The following is a 14619-nucleotide window of genomic DNA, read 5'->3' on the forward strand; positions in this document are numbered from 1 at the left end:
CAGTGAAACCAAAACAGAACAGACTAAATCTCTAGTGGCAAAGTTTGGCTGGTGAGAACTACATCATATTTACCAAGTGATAAAAGACATCGTTGAGAATAAAAATACAAGTAGATAAACAAACCGTTTTCCTCTTCTTTGCACATTAAAAGGGCAAACAACCCAAGTATCCAAAAATAAGAAAAAATTCTCCAGAAGATAACAAGAATGGTAATGTTCCTGACACAAGAGCTGGCACAAAGAGATAATGGCAATGCCACCTAATGAAGACATGACAAGGCATTGGCATGTATCCCTCCTGGTACTAATTAATGGGCTAGCGGCATAGAAATGGAAACCTGGGCAAGTACTTCTTGAAGCAGTGTCACATAATGGCTATATACACTTCATGTACGTGTCTGCAAAACATTGCTTCATAACAAACAGCTTAAAGGATGCCAGTCAACAACAAAAGAAAGAAAGGACAAACAACCCTAACCTTTACTGTTTACAACTAAGGTGATTCCTTGGTGCTACATTGCGAACCCTTCGAGTGCAGAATTTTACACTTACTCAATAGCATGCAAACAGAATCATTACTCATGGACACAAATTATGACTTTGAAATCCAACAATGTGAGGAACGTTTTGATTGTACGTCATTTGGATTATTTTAAATTCTTTTCCATAAGTTGTTTATTACATTCTTCCTTATGCTCAAACCTTCATGTATGCCTATCAAAGGTCATCAAAAAATTAAACTGTACCTTCCAGCCACCGCAAAATGTAACGTGGAGTGATGAAGTAAATGAATAGTACTAGAACTGGCAAAATAATGTAAGACTGGTACGTCATATCTCTTTTGCAAGCATGCATGGTGACCTATTTTAATTTATGTTTAGGGTTGGTTCACACTTTGACATAAGCATAAGCATAAACATAAGCATAAGAAAAATATGTCTGACCCGGGGTTACATAAGCATAAGCATAAGCATAAGCATAAAAGAAAAGAAGAAAAGAAATATCAGACAAAATAAAGGCTCGAAAGTTCCAACTGTCACAAGAATTGTAAACTTGATTTCTTGACATCCTGAACTAAACTCAAATTTCTTGTAATGTAACCAATTTCAATCCTCGCAATCTTGCACTTTATTTCGAAACTACTGCTTTTGCTTTGCTCTATAGAATTTTCTATCCATCTAAGCTGTATATTTGGTGGCATTTGGTGATACAAGGTGGAAATAAGCGGAGTGAAAATTTGCTCTGACGGCATGACAGCGTTTCTTTATGCCCGTGACGAAGGCAAATGATAGTACGCAGTTTAATAGCACGATAGATCCTAATTGCAAAATGCAAAACACAACAGTGTGGACTATACAAACTAGTGCCAGCTTAGTTAGTGCTGCTTGAAAGCAACACGATCAACAATACTTAGATTGTAGATAAACATGTCGAAATGGCTTCGTAAAATTGAGCCATTATTACCCAATCCATTACTACAGACAACATTATACAATACACTACACTTCACAAAGCTTCTTACCAACAATATTAAGCTTCAAAGGCAGCGGTAAATGTGTTTCGGAACATGCAGAAAGATCCGACAAAACATAAAAGTCACAATCGATAGGTTTCGAGCGTTCACCTGGCAAACACCGTCCCGTCCCCTAGTAAAATAATCTCAGAGGACACGATTACAACGCATTTTCATTTCATTTTATCGACCTACTTATTACATAAAGTATGTATGTATGTACGAAACAACAACACATACAATTGATCAAAAGGTGTTAGACATGTCTGCCACGCAGGACGAAAGTGCGACGCTACAGATGTCTCCAGAGTCATTTGATTCTCGTGCCAAGGCCCTGCCGGCTAAGAGGAGCGAAAAGGGCTATGGGGACGAGAATGAATTGTGATTGGACAAAATTTCTGAGCAACAAAATTTAAAAGGTCCATTACCATCGACTAACTAGAGCCAATAAGTTACACTTTTCATAAACACTTAGTACCAAGATATATTTCATCAAGAACCTCTTTTTCAACAGATTAATGGAAACTAGTAAACTAGAGTGCTGTATAATGGTGGAAAGCCTTAACTCCAACGGAGTGGTCACAAAACGGCGAACATACAAGAACATCACAGTTGTCCTTGGCCGAGATGAATTTCGCGACATTGCTCTTCGAATTGTTAGCAGTCAGTCTCCACTGGGTAAAACTTTTCTTTTAAAAGAGTTAACCATCCACAAAAGGTTTTTACAAGAAGGAAAGGCGACGATTAAACTTCTAATACAGAAAACACAAATTATGTTTTCGAACTGCCCACCAAATCAGCTCGCAGCTTTTTTAAAATGCTTGACACTGAAACTTGCCCAAAGCAAACAAAATGGACTAACGAGTAATCGAAGACGGCTTCTCAGCGACAAGGTTCGTTCATTTGAAAATATAAGTCCACTAACCGACAAAGATTTCACCATGGGTAGTAAGAAAAGGTCTCTTGACGACAACAATGGCGTAACTCCAAAGAGAATCAAAACTAGAGAGAAAGAGAATATCACGGGTCAAGGAAACAATGGAACGGCACGAAAACGCCTCAACTGTCTGAGTCCTTTTCAAATAACCCTCATACCTGAACAAATGGCAGTGGTGAACGCAATAAGAGCGGGAAGGAGCGTGTTTTTCACTGGAAGTGCAGGAACTGGAAAATCATATCTGCTTAAACGTTTGATAACAATGTTACCACCTCAGAGCACATTTGTTACAGCAAGTACCGGAGCTGCAGCTTGTCACATTGGCGGTACCACACTTCATGCATTTGCAGGTGAGCTTCCTTTGTGTGAATGGTGAGCGTCTAATTTCTTCCAACAATTTCATAAAACGAAGTGACTGGAGGATTCTGTCTTGATGAATTCTACTTCCATAATATGTATTCCAAACTACCAGTGAGGGTAGATGGTCATAGTTGGAGCTTCGGCTTAATGAAAGACAAGAAAAAGACTTTATTTCAGTGTCTAAGAGTATTAAGCTTTTAAAAAATAACTAATTGGGGACACTATTTTTTCCAAGAAATAAACTTAAAATGCAATCAAATTTTGTCTCTGTTTTTAGTTTCCTTTTTTTTTTTACAAAGTTTGATTTAATCTAATACCAAAAAGCAGTAGCAGATACCTTCAGATATCATACTGCCCCCCCTGGAAACAAAAACGGAAGTACATGCAGTATTGTGCTTTGTAGTCAATGGGGATAAAAAGCTTACTCAGTAAGAGACAAGTTTCTACATGTAGCTATTTTGCTTTCATTGTGATGTTAGACCCTGTGCTAAATTTCTAGTCCTGATCTTGAACTTTGTTAGGTATCGGTAGTGGAAGTGCACCCCTTAGCCAGTGCGTTGAGCTGGCATCACGACCTGGACGTTCTCAACAATGGAGACGATGTAAACATTTGATCATTGATGAAATCTCGATGGTAGACTCTACCTACTTTGATAAGCTTGAGGCTGTTGCCCGAGCTGTCAGGAAAAAAGAGATTCCTTTTGGAGGAATTCAACTGATTCTGTCAGGGGATTTCTTACAGCTTCCTCCAGTAACAAAACAACCAGGCACAAAAAAGTTTTGTTTCCAGGTAAAATGGGACTTGCTAATTTTTTGTTGGTCAACACTGGATTGCATGCAGCCAGTTTGTTAACCACAGAGTGGATTAAGTGTACATCTTTAGTTTGCATGTCTTTGTTGAAAAGTTAAAGAATGGTAACTGTAAGCTTGAATCCAATGGATAGTGGTAAATTAATAGCTATTTGGTAGGTATTGCTGTTCACTTATTAAACAACTGAGGCCTGGTATATTACAGTAAGTTGTCGACATCAGTCACACAGTTGTATTATTTTTTATAATCAATTGTAAAATGTTTATTTTACCTCAACAGGCAGAAAGTTGGAGTGATTGCATTGATACAACCATTGAACTGAAACATGTCTTTAGACAAAAAGATCCACTCTTTATTTCCATTCTACAAAATGTGCGGGTTGGAAGGTCAGAGTTAAGTGTTGCACTGTAACTTATTCCCATATTGGTTTTGTGGAATGCTTTTAATTGACACTTCATTTTACACTGTTGACATTAACCTGGACCCCATACCTCACCTTAATTTAGAGGTGAGAGTACTGGTTCCCACTAATGCAGCCTGGAGTCAAATTGCTAGCTCTGCATCTAATGTGTGAGGGTTTTTCAACGTGTTCTCTGGTTTTCCTCCCTCTAAAAATACCAACTTTTCTATAAATTCCATAAATTTTGATTTGGAAACAATTGGTGAATTGCGACTCCGTGGATGTTCCCTTGCTCATTCTCATTTACTTATTTCATCCCACCCGCTTTTTTCATTTCTAGTTGTTCAGAGGTGCTTGTCTCTAAGTTGACCAAAACAAAAAATCAAACCATAGAGCATAATGGAATTCTAGCCACCAAGCTTTGCACCCACAAGGAGAATGTGAACCAGATCAATGAAATACATTTGTCAAGGTTGTCAGGTGACAAGAAAGTATTCCAAGCCAGTGATAGCGACAGTGGAATGTGTACAATGCTTAACAGTCATGTTCCTGTGAGACAGACCATTGAGTTGAAAGAAGGAGCACAGGTAACTGACTATATTTGATATCTGGTTGTGTGATCTTGAGATCCTTAGTGAGCCAACATTTAAAACAAATATTAATAATAAATTCCTATGGACTTTTTTCAACTAAATTACTCATATAGGTGATGCTGGCCAAAAACTTGAATGTTTCCAGAGGACTTGTCAATGGTGCCCGTGGTATAATTAAAGGCTTTGAATCAGGATCTGCTGGTACGTCTTCAGTCAAAAATATCACCCTGGATGATCCAAGATGTTTATACCACACCAAATGCCTTGAATATGTCCATATTGTTGTTGCGTGATTTTCTTGAAACGAAACTGTGCTCGAAAAAATGGAAACCTAGACAAAGAGATTCATTTTGAATTTCCATATTTTTTATCCCAATAACCACCTCTGTTGTTTCCACACATGAAACCCTATACTGTAGTCAGTATGACAACTATATTTAATTAAGTTCCTTTCACTCTTTGATTTTTCTGTATGTGGACAAACAGCACTAAAACAGGTCTAACCCTAAAAAGGAAATTTTATGCTCTACATTGGTAGATAATTATTATATCTTCACAGAAATGCACCTTTCGACTGATTTGGCTTTGATAACTTCTATAGAAACTCAAAACTTTGTATTTTACTGATACCAGATTTTGGATTGCCAGCTTTTTATAATTATTATTGAATACAGAAAATAATTTTAAATATTTTCAGGTTATCCTATTGTCAAATTTATATCAGGCCTTGAGGAAGTAATTGGTCCTGAAAAGTGGGTGGTTACGACACCTGGTGGAGGGACAGTCACTCGTAGACAGCTGCCACTCAAATTAGCATGGGCAGTGTCCATACATAAAAGCCAGGTAAAGTCTAGTAAGTGCATGAATTAAAATTAGCCTAACATTCCTTCCAGTCCTAGAGGGCACTTAGCAATTTGCAAAACTAGTCAGCATAATTAGCACTGCAATAGCATAATTATAATGTGCAAATTATAATTATTTTTCCATACAATATCAAGAGATCTATGCATTATTATATTTGAACATATACAGGTCACACATTCATGTTGAATGATCACAAAAATAATTGACAGCTTTCATGCAAAAAGGGCGTATGTAGCATTTTGGGTTGATTTTTGAGTTATTTTTTTGTAAAAAAAATACCTCTTAGTCGGCGCGTCGGGTATGTTATGGACGGGTCAATGGGTGAGTGAGTGAGTGAGTGAGTGAGAGATGTATGTATGTCACACCAATCAATTTGGATCTCTATAAACAGCCAATCAAATTTCTTGTTGTAAAGGTAAATGGTATGTGACAAGATTTGATCCCGATAGAGTTCAGCCATATTTATTCTTCCATAAAAGAGGAGGAAGTATTCATATATTGGGTTTACTTCGACATTTTCTGTGGTTTAGGCTGAGGATTTTAGTTAAATGAACGAGATGAGCCTTGAGGTTTGAAACAGTTCGTGAGTTAGTAGTATGCAAATGCAACGAGATATTTTTATTTTTAGTTACAAAGGTAACTTGATACTTTTGTTTTTCACAAGGAGTAAATTCAATTAGAGGTCACGAATCGTCGCGTCTAGTTCTCACTCAGGACATGTTTTAGAGGGGACGAGACTTTAGATTCGAAACAGTTTTAACATTTACAATAGTAAGTGCGGGTAACAATTGTTTTGTTCTTGTTGCATGCAAATATAACGAGACATTTTTGTTTTTTAGTTACAAAGTGTAATTTGACACTCTCGTTTTTCACAAGGGAGTAAATTCAATTAGAGCAGACGAATCGTCACCATTCTTTCCCACGAGATGTTTGCTATCTTTAGTAACAAATGGTAACTTAACACTTTTGTTTTTTATATGGGAGTAAATTTAATTAGAGCTGACAAGTTATTGGCGATTGTTTCCAGGATATTAAACAAAAAAGAAGGTTTCGTTTCTGGTATGAAAACTGTTCAAATGTTCTTTGAAGACTGCGTGGCACCAAGTTAAAGTGCATTTAATTAAATGAGACTTTCAACATGTCAGAGGTTTTTTTTCTCTTTCTTTCTATTTTCGGTGAAGTTGTGTTGTGTTGAGTAAAAAGGTAAACTTACGACTTGTATAAAATGCGAAAAAGTCTCTCAGTTAACTTGAGTATTCTTGAGCAAAAATTTCTCTTGGGGGTTGGAAGGGTTATGTGATTGGTGAGCGAGGGAGTTATGCATGTGCACATGTCACACCAATCACAGTGCAGGTTGTATCAAAGAGCGAATCAAATTGCCTGTTAGAAAATAAGATGGTATCTACATTAATCTGGAGACGTGTCAGATTACTGTAGTTTGTTCAGTCAAACATTTTATGGCTTACTATTTAGCTATCTTACCATGACCGATGTAACATCGCAACCAAAAAAACTTGTCAAATTAACCAAATCACTACTGTACCATGAATGCTTCTATCTCCAAAACTTCACAGAAAAAAATAACTCTTGCACGCCTTGCATGCTTATGTTTATTTTTTGCAGGATCGAGCTAATTTTTGGCACACTGACTTGTTTTGACATGAAAAGCATCGTTGCGTAATTGTTTTTGTTGATTTGCGCTTCGTTTTTGAGAAATAACGTATGCAAAAAACTCAGTTTTCCAAGGGTATCGTTTGGAGATCTTTTGTTGAGCGAAAAACAAAAGAAACCTTTGTTTTGCTTGACGATGAAGTCACCGAAACGTGGTATTTGCCGCTAGTTTTATTATTTATATAACTAGTAGTAATCAGAGATTATGAGAGTGCGTTCGACGCTCTCACTTTAATACATAGTTTTATATTGTAAATAAATGATTTCACTAGCTGACTTTCAACCTTTGTCTATTGCTAAAATCAACATTTTTCAGCAGCAACCGAGGTTTTACAGTCAGATATGCTTAGTGTTCAAGTCCATGCTAGTGAAGAGGTCACAATTTGTTGATACGTTGTGTGACGCTGCCAGTTTCTGTAGTCTCTCAAGTTTCATAGAATATTTAAATTACGTACATTATTCTAAGCTAGCATTTGCAGTAGCATGCTCGTTTCGTGACTAATTCGAGTATTTACCCTGATGAATAAAGTAGTCTTATGGATCTTGCCTTCAGAGTACTTTTCCACCGATTCCAAACAATAAAATTTCGACCGGATAAAGACTGAGCTATCTGTCGCGAATGGAACTAATCAACAAATGCGATCAAAATGTAGCTGTTCCCACGGTTATCATCCCAAAGCCAAGTCGTGTCAATAAACAAGGACAATTCCCTCAGATTGCAATAAATGCTGCCGTCGAAGCGTTTAAGTTCGCCAGAATCTAACGCTGAGAGCACATGATAGCGAGGCGTACAGCGACTGAATGGAAAGAAGTAAAAAAAAGATCCATTGGAAAGACGAGCTCACATGGCCTGCTCACATACTCACACGTTCGCCACATGTCTTATCACACGTCTTAGCATTAAACGGTACCAGTTTACTGGCCGTGACATGCCCCTGCAAAAATCAAGTGGGGTGGCCATTTTGGTGTCCTTACAGGAATGTGGTTTTTTTCGGCCTAGAACCGTGCACAGGGAGACGAACTCTGAAAAGCCACAGGTCAAAATTAGGTTTGCGTTCCACTTTGTCGAACGCAATTACGCATTTCTCTTACTTTTGCTTCGTTGGCACAGGCGGATGAGGCGCTGGACAAGCCACATCCGAGTTTGTCTTGTCGAGACACCGGTCCAATACCAGGATGGTCGATTTTTTTTCCGGTCTATTTCTCTACTTCTTTCAAAAATCAAAACATCTATTTAAAAAACAAATCGTGCTGTCGAAGCTGCTGAACGTAACTGTTTAAGTTCACGCTGCGTCAAAATCCACCTTCCAAGGATTCGCTCCAAAAGATGCCACTCGGAAAACTGAGTTTTTTGCATACGTTATTTCTCAAAAACGAAGCGCAAATCAACAAAAACAATTACGCAACGATGCTTTTCATGTCAAAACAAGTCAGTCTGCCAAAAATTAGCTCAATCCTGCTAAAAATAAAAATCGACCCAAAATGCTACATACACCCTTTTTGCACGAAAGCCTTCAATTTTCATGTGCTATTCTGTATCAGCCTGGGTTCATACTGTACGGATAACAGACATGGAATAAGAAGGTAGCAAAAGAATCCACTCTTATAATAAAACTGCTGTGGATGCCTCAAAAAGATTAGGCGCAGTTTACAGCCATGGGTGTGTCAGTGCGCCCACAATCCTCTCCACCCTGAGAGAATCGCGGGCGAACCAAAACACCCATGGCTGGAGACCGAGCCACAAAAATATTGGTTGGAAACATGTTTGTCAACTGTATCAACCCAAACCAGTTGTGGTTGAAATGGTTGATTCCAATAAATAATCACACTGAAATAGATTGTCCGATATACTGTGCTATTTTGAATTTTTTCCAGGGTATGACACTAGATTGTGTTGAGATCTCTCTATCAAGAGTCTTTGAGTATGGTCAAGCTTATGTTGCTCTTTCAAGAGTACGCAGCATGCAAGGGCTCAGAGTTCTGGATTTTGATAGCAAGTGTGTGCGTGCCCACCCAGATGTTCTGCGCTACTATGCAAAGTTACAACGTAATGCAAAAATTGAGCGATTCAACTATCAGAATGAAAACAAAGAGAACATTTGCCCTTAGCTTACTACACAACATTTTGGCCTAAGAATGCATATTAAGTTTATCCAGCATCATTCAGGATCTGCCTTCATAAATAGATCGTATCTCTAAAACATAGTTTTGGCTTACTTAAATTTCTTTGAAAACAAGACAGTTTTACAACATTCACCTCCATCAAATAAATTGTTTGACTTTTTATTTTGATGTTATATAGACAAATGTTTACCGACATTATATTGATTTTCATCATTTTATTAATATATTATTGTGAGAGTTCTCTACCAAGTTAATTAAGATATACAGATAATAAAACTCGGCATGAAAAGAATGTCTGCATTAGAGGATCAAAGTCTGCTGTCCATTAGAAAATAAATATTTCCATACATTAAAATTCTATCATGGTGCAGAGGCTTAGGGGACTTAAAAAATTAAATTGCTTGTTCATACCTTGTCACCTCCATGTGATTTCTTTTGTTTTAGCCAAGTTAGTGTTGAAACCATGATAGAATTTTAGCATGTCGTAATTGCTGCAGGGCCTATCACAAAGGCGTCTATGGGGTATAGCCATGCATTCAGTCAGTTACAAATAATGGATGTAGTCAGTAAACAGCAAAAGAGGAGATTAGTCAGTTAATTTGTAAGATTTTATCATTTTATGAGCTGTGGATAACCACAAATGTTTAAAAAATATTGGTCATATTTGAAACAAAATCAGTTTTTGAGTTATATTGTCCTCTGTAAGGAACAATTAGACAGTGTTCCGCTGTGGACTCTTATGCACGGTTTTCAAGACCGTTATGAATATTAATTTATAGCCAAACAAGCACTGAACGCTGAAAATAATTTCTGTAATTTGCTTTTGTAGTCGACCTCACCAGGTAAAATAATTTTGGCTCGAAGCAATTTACTCCAAGCTCCCTAGCTTCCTTTTTCACACTCTCTATGTGGCCTTTGAAGTTATTGAAGCTGCCAAAGTTGGCCCGGAAAGAAAGTCTGGAGCGAAATTTGCGAAACAGCACTTGTCTAATGACAACCAGGTTTGCAAAAAAACGAAGAGGGAAGCCCTGGAACTGCTAACTAAAACGGTAGTGCCAATAAAACCTGTTTTCGAACTTGCTCTTTGGGAAAGCTCTTCGATGAACTGACCTGGAAGTTATTTTCAATAGCACCCAAAAATTTCTTAGTAGCATCAATTTTCCCTCAAAAAACTACACTTACCCATTGGTCAAGCAAAGTATAGAATCCCCTAGCACAGCAGCAAGATCTTTAAGACCGGGTCAGGGATATCAGACATGACTTTCTTGGCACATGCTGCTTTGTACAGCAGAATTTCCCAAAATGACATAGATTTTTTAATTCCATGACAACTTTTCCTTCCTGAGCTGCGCATGTTACTTGTCAGCTAGTTTTACCGCTTGAAACGTTTTTTCTTCCAATTCTTCTTCTAACACTAGCTTACAGATTTGTGAGAAAGGAGAGCCTTGTTGAGGAAAAACTTCTATTAATGACTTGTTCTACACACAAGCAAATAAAACTTGAAAAGAGGTAAAATATGCAATGAAGATAAAACTTTCCAGTCACTACATACATGTAGTGTTGCATCTGTGCTAAGTTGACAATTATTAATTATTAAGGTCCTTGTCAGTAACTGTCATAGAAATTGATGGCCCACACACATGCCACACAGAACACAACAACCATAAGAAAACATGTAAGAGCTGTCAGCCACATGCTGCCTGCCTGCATTCCATCTGTTACCTGTCAACAAACCAAGATAATTAACTTGCTGTACACTGCTACACATTAAGTTTTTGTAGTAAAATCTGATACAAGTTATTTTGTCAACTCTGGAAATACAATTGCATGAACAGCCATTCTGCCAGGTTAAGGGTAGACCCTGTTGTCATTTCTAATCATGACCATGTTGCCTGTTTCCTGGAAACTCGTGGAGTTTTTAGGTCAGGGTTTTTTCTTCCACCTCTGTGCATTTTGATGACTTGAAGATAATGCAGAGTAAGTATAGGACATTTACATGTAGGTAAGAAACCATACATTGTTGTTAAAGAAATAAGGGTTGCAGACAGTAGAAACCAACATTGCTGAAGGAAAACACCCCTTGTCAGGAGAGTTTACAGCTGGATAACACTAACCCCTGGTTGTTGTCTATGGTTAAAACACAGCTGCCTCCATCTTGTACATGTATTCTAAGTTTTAACATAAGTATTGTTTCTCCTCCTTCCTGATTACAATACATTTCGTTTAGTTTAAGCAGTGGTAATTTGGGGGCACCAGTAAGACAATATCCCGAGCTGATCCCATCACCTTTTTTTGTTTGAAAATGCAATCTTATGATATAATATGCAAGCTGTTGTATATGTAGATCTACATGTATATTAAGACTAATCAAGGGGATATGCATCAAATTCTGCCAAGTACAAACAACATACAATATTGTGAAGGTGTTGGGCAAATACATCAAAAGAGAACTTCTTGATGACATTAGTCTTGCCAGCATCACCCAGTGTTGAACTAAGCCCTGGATTCTTCAAAAACTTCCGCATTGCTAGAGCAAAGGACTCTGCATCAGGGTTACATAAAAATCCTGTCAGCCCATCTTGAATGGTCTCCAAAGGTCCACCACTATTGACTGCAATCACTGGACGTTTCATGTACATGGCTTCAATTGGAACTATACCAAAATGTTCATGGCTTGGGGTATAGATCAAGCATGTACATTGATTAAGAAGTGTCAGTTTTTGGGTGTCACTAAATGATCTCACAAATGTCACTTTACTGCTGAGGTTGTATTGTTCTGCCAGTTTGCACAGTTCCAAGAAGTGTTCCTTGTTTTCTACAACTCTATCATCATAGCCACCTGAAAGAGGAAATATTTAGACATTTGAAAAACATGTATCTATAGGCAATATGATATGCTTTCATGAAGTAGAATGTGAGATTGAAAGATGGCTAACACTTCATGACAGGTTGCTGTTACTTAAGAGACTTGAAAGACATGCAATGTTAGAGTCTAAATAAACTCACCTGCCATAACTAAATGTACATCCTTCCATTCTGTGTCACTGATAATATTTCTAAGCCAATCTAATGCCTCCAGGGCCAGATTCAGGTTCTTCTTTCTCTCATAACGATTTATTGAAAGGAACACAAACTTGGCAGAAGGTGGTATCAAATCTTTGTCGGTTTCTTCTGGTGCAACTGGTGTATCAAATGATGAAAAATTAAGTGAAGGATACAAGACCCGTGGGCGATTGCTGCATAATCTAGTAAATGTTGACACAAAAGTCTCAGCGGTGAAGTTGCTATTCACAAGAACAGTGTCTGCCATGCCTGTAAAAGAAATTTAGGTAACATGTTGGTTATTACTAATTTAATATTAAACAATAAGGTTTAAAAGAAAAGGAGCTAGGTGAGAGAAAGGAGAGAGCTCTTTCAGGGACCCTTGACTGTAGAGTGAGACATACTGCTGGATGCTGTAATGATTCCATTAAGCATCTTTCTCCAGCTGCATTGATCCTTCAATGACCTCTATTCCGAGCATGCCCATCTCCCCCTGCCGGGCATTTGATATTTTCTTTTCATAAGGTGGCAAATGCCCCACGATGGGGCAGCTGATCCATGCAAAATCCCTATGGTGGGGATGTGAGAACAGTGCAAATACCCATATTACAAGTTAATGCTCAACACTTGATGTTTTTGACTTGGCTTATATACAGCAACATTGCTGTGTACTCATGCCCACTAACATGAAAATGCATCTTCTGTTAATTGGTATTAAAATCTTGCTTAATTATGGTTTGATTATGAATGTGATTCATGTGTAATCAACTTTTTTTACATAAAACATATTGAAATTGATTCAAACATGTCAAACATGGTCAAAAGTAGTGACCACCAGTGCAATGCAAACTTGCAAAGATGATGTTTGTTTACATTTGAGCACGGTTGTCTATCATGCTTGCCATCACTTCTTGAATCAATTTTCTCGCACATGTTTAATAAAGCAGGCTCTCATTTTTGTGAAGTACCGATGTAAAATTATTTGTTTGTTTACTAAATTGTCAAATGCCCCATTCCTGGACAGCCCCTTACCAGCAAATGCCTCATGGTGGGGAATGGGCAGGCTTGGAATTGACACAGCCGTTAACATGATAAGATGTTCATTGCATTGAATACCTGCAGACCAGCTAGACAGAGATGTCAACACTAAAAAGTTGAACTCTATGAGATTGTCATTTTTACCTTCTCGACATAAAGAAAACAGTGTTAAAAGTAGCGCTCTGCTGATTCAGTCACAGAAATGTGGGAAACTGTTTCCAAAGAGTTCCTTCCAAAAGTGCCAAAAATCGGCCTTTTGTATTTTGAGTGGTTTCTTTTGTATCCAAGAGATTTGGTGACCTGAATGTGAGACCTGGAAATTCGGTCTGTATTGGGAAAACTCCCAGAAAATCCAGGAGAGTTGACATAAATGCTTAGATCAAATAAGTCTAACATCCCTGATGACTTTCCTGTCTCTGTACATGAAGTTACTGTTACCTCTAAAGTGACTTACATGTAGCACCCCAGTTATGTAATGTATTATTACAGTAACACAAAGAGAAACAGACCACTTTCCTGCAGGGCTGTGGCATCAACTTTGTTCCCCAGAAGATGCACGGAAGATGCCTACCCTCAGATCATTCCCCCTCCTCCCTGCAAGAATCACAGCAGAATTGAACGACGCCCCCCCACCACCTCCCCACCTGCACCCCCATCACCCAAATACATGTAGGTAACTTACCAGTTGTGACTTCCTCTAGCCAGTCTAACGGAGCACGATAGATCCTTTTCAGCAAGCTTTTTCGTTGAGTTAACAACAGATCAGGAAAATGGCAGTAAAACACAATCCGTGCCTTACTGAGCTTAAGAACAGGGATGCACACAGACACTTGATCGCAGAAGACAACATCCATCCGCCATGATGAGAAGAACACAAGATATAAGGAGACATAAATCATCCTTACATAAGCCCAGAAGGCGTAAAAGTAACCAAAGCAGTGTCTAGGAAGCCAATCTCCGACAGCAGTAACTTGTAACGATCCATTTCTTGTCTCTTCAAAGCAGTGAGATTTGTCATGATGTGAAGTGAAAAAGTGGACTACGTGCCCGCGTGATTTCAGGGCTAAGCCAGCATCCACAACAAGACGCTCTGCACCACCAATTCCAAGATCTGGATGAACAAATGCGATTCGAACCATTCTCAAAGTAAAACTACCGAAGTTATATCATATAAAATCTGTAGACAAAAAAAATCAGCGGAACATGTGAGTAGGTTTGCTTCCGATCAGCAGAGCACGGCTGGCCGAGAGAAACTGGGACCCGGGA

General features: G+C 38.2%; 2 protein-coding genes across 2 annotated transcripts; one reads left to right on the forward strand and one right to left on the reverse strand.

Moving 5' to 3' along the window:
• The first annotated feature begins 1050 nt into the window (after nucleotides 1-1050).
• LOC145467675 (ATP-dependent DNA helicase PIF1-like) lies at nucleotides 1051-9575 on the forward strand. Its single transcript, XM_081451278.1, has 7 exons — nucleotides 1051-2800; nucleotides 3332-3600; nucleotides 3901-4007; nucleotides 4362-4608; nucleotides 4728-4815; nucleotides 5312-5457; nucleotides 9025-9575. The coding sequence occupies exons 1-7, from the start codon at nucleotides 2032-2034 to the stop codon at nucleotides 9256-9258; spliced, it is 1860 nt and encodes a 619-aa protein (XP_081307404.1). The 5' UTR covers nucleotides 1051-2031; the 3' UTR covers nucleotides 9259-9575.
• Nucleotides 9576-10574: 999 nt separating this feature from the next.
• Nucleotides 10575-14603, reverse strand: LOC145467693 (alpha-1,3/1,6-mannosyltransferase ALG2-like). Its single transcript, XM_081451295.1, has 4 exons — nucleotides 14036-14603; nucleotides 12280-12585; nucleotides 11685-12112; nucleotides 10575-10995 (listed from the first exon to the last, which is right to left on the reverse strand). Exons 1-4 carry the CDS (start codon nucleotides 14490-14492, stop codon nucleotides 10879-10881), a joined length of 1308 nt encoding a protein of 435 aa, XP_081307421.1. The 5' UTR covers nucleotides 14493-14603; the 3' UTR covers nucleotides 10575-10878.
• Nucleotides 14604-14619: the final 16 nt, after the last annotated feature.

The sequence above is a fragment of the Orbicella franksi genome, chromosome 14 (genome assembly GCF_964199315.1).
Source record: "Orbicella franksi chromosome 14, jaOrbFran1.1, whole genome shotgun sequence".
Taxonomy (NCBI): Eukaryota; Metazoa; Cnidaria; class Anthozoa; order Scleractinia; family Merulinidae; genus Orbicella; species Orbicella franksi.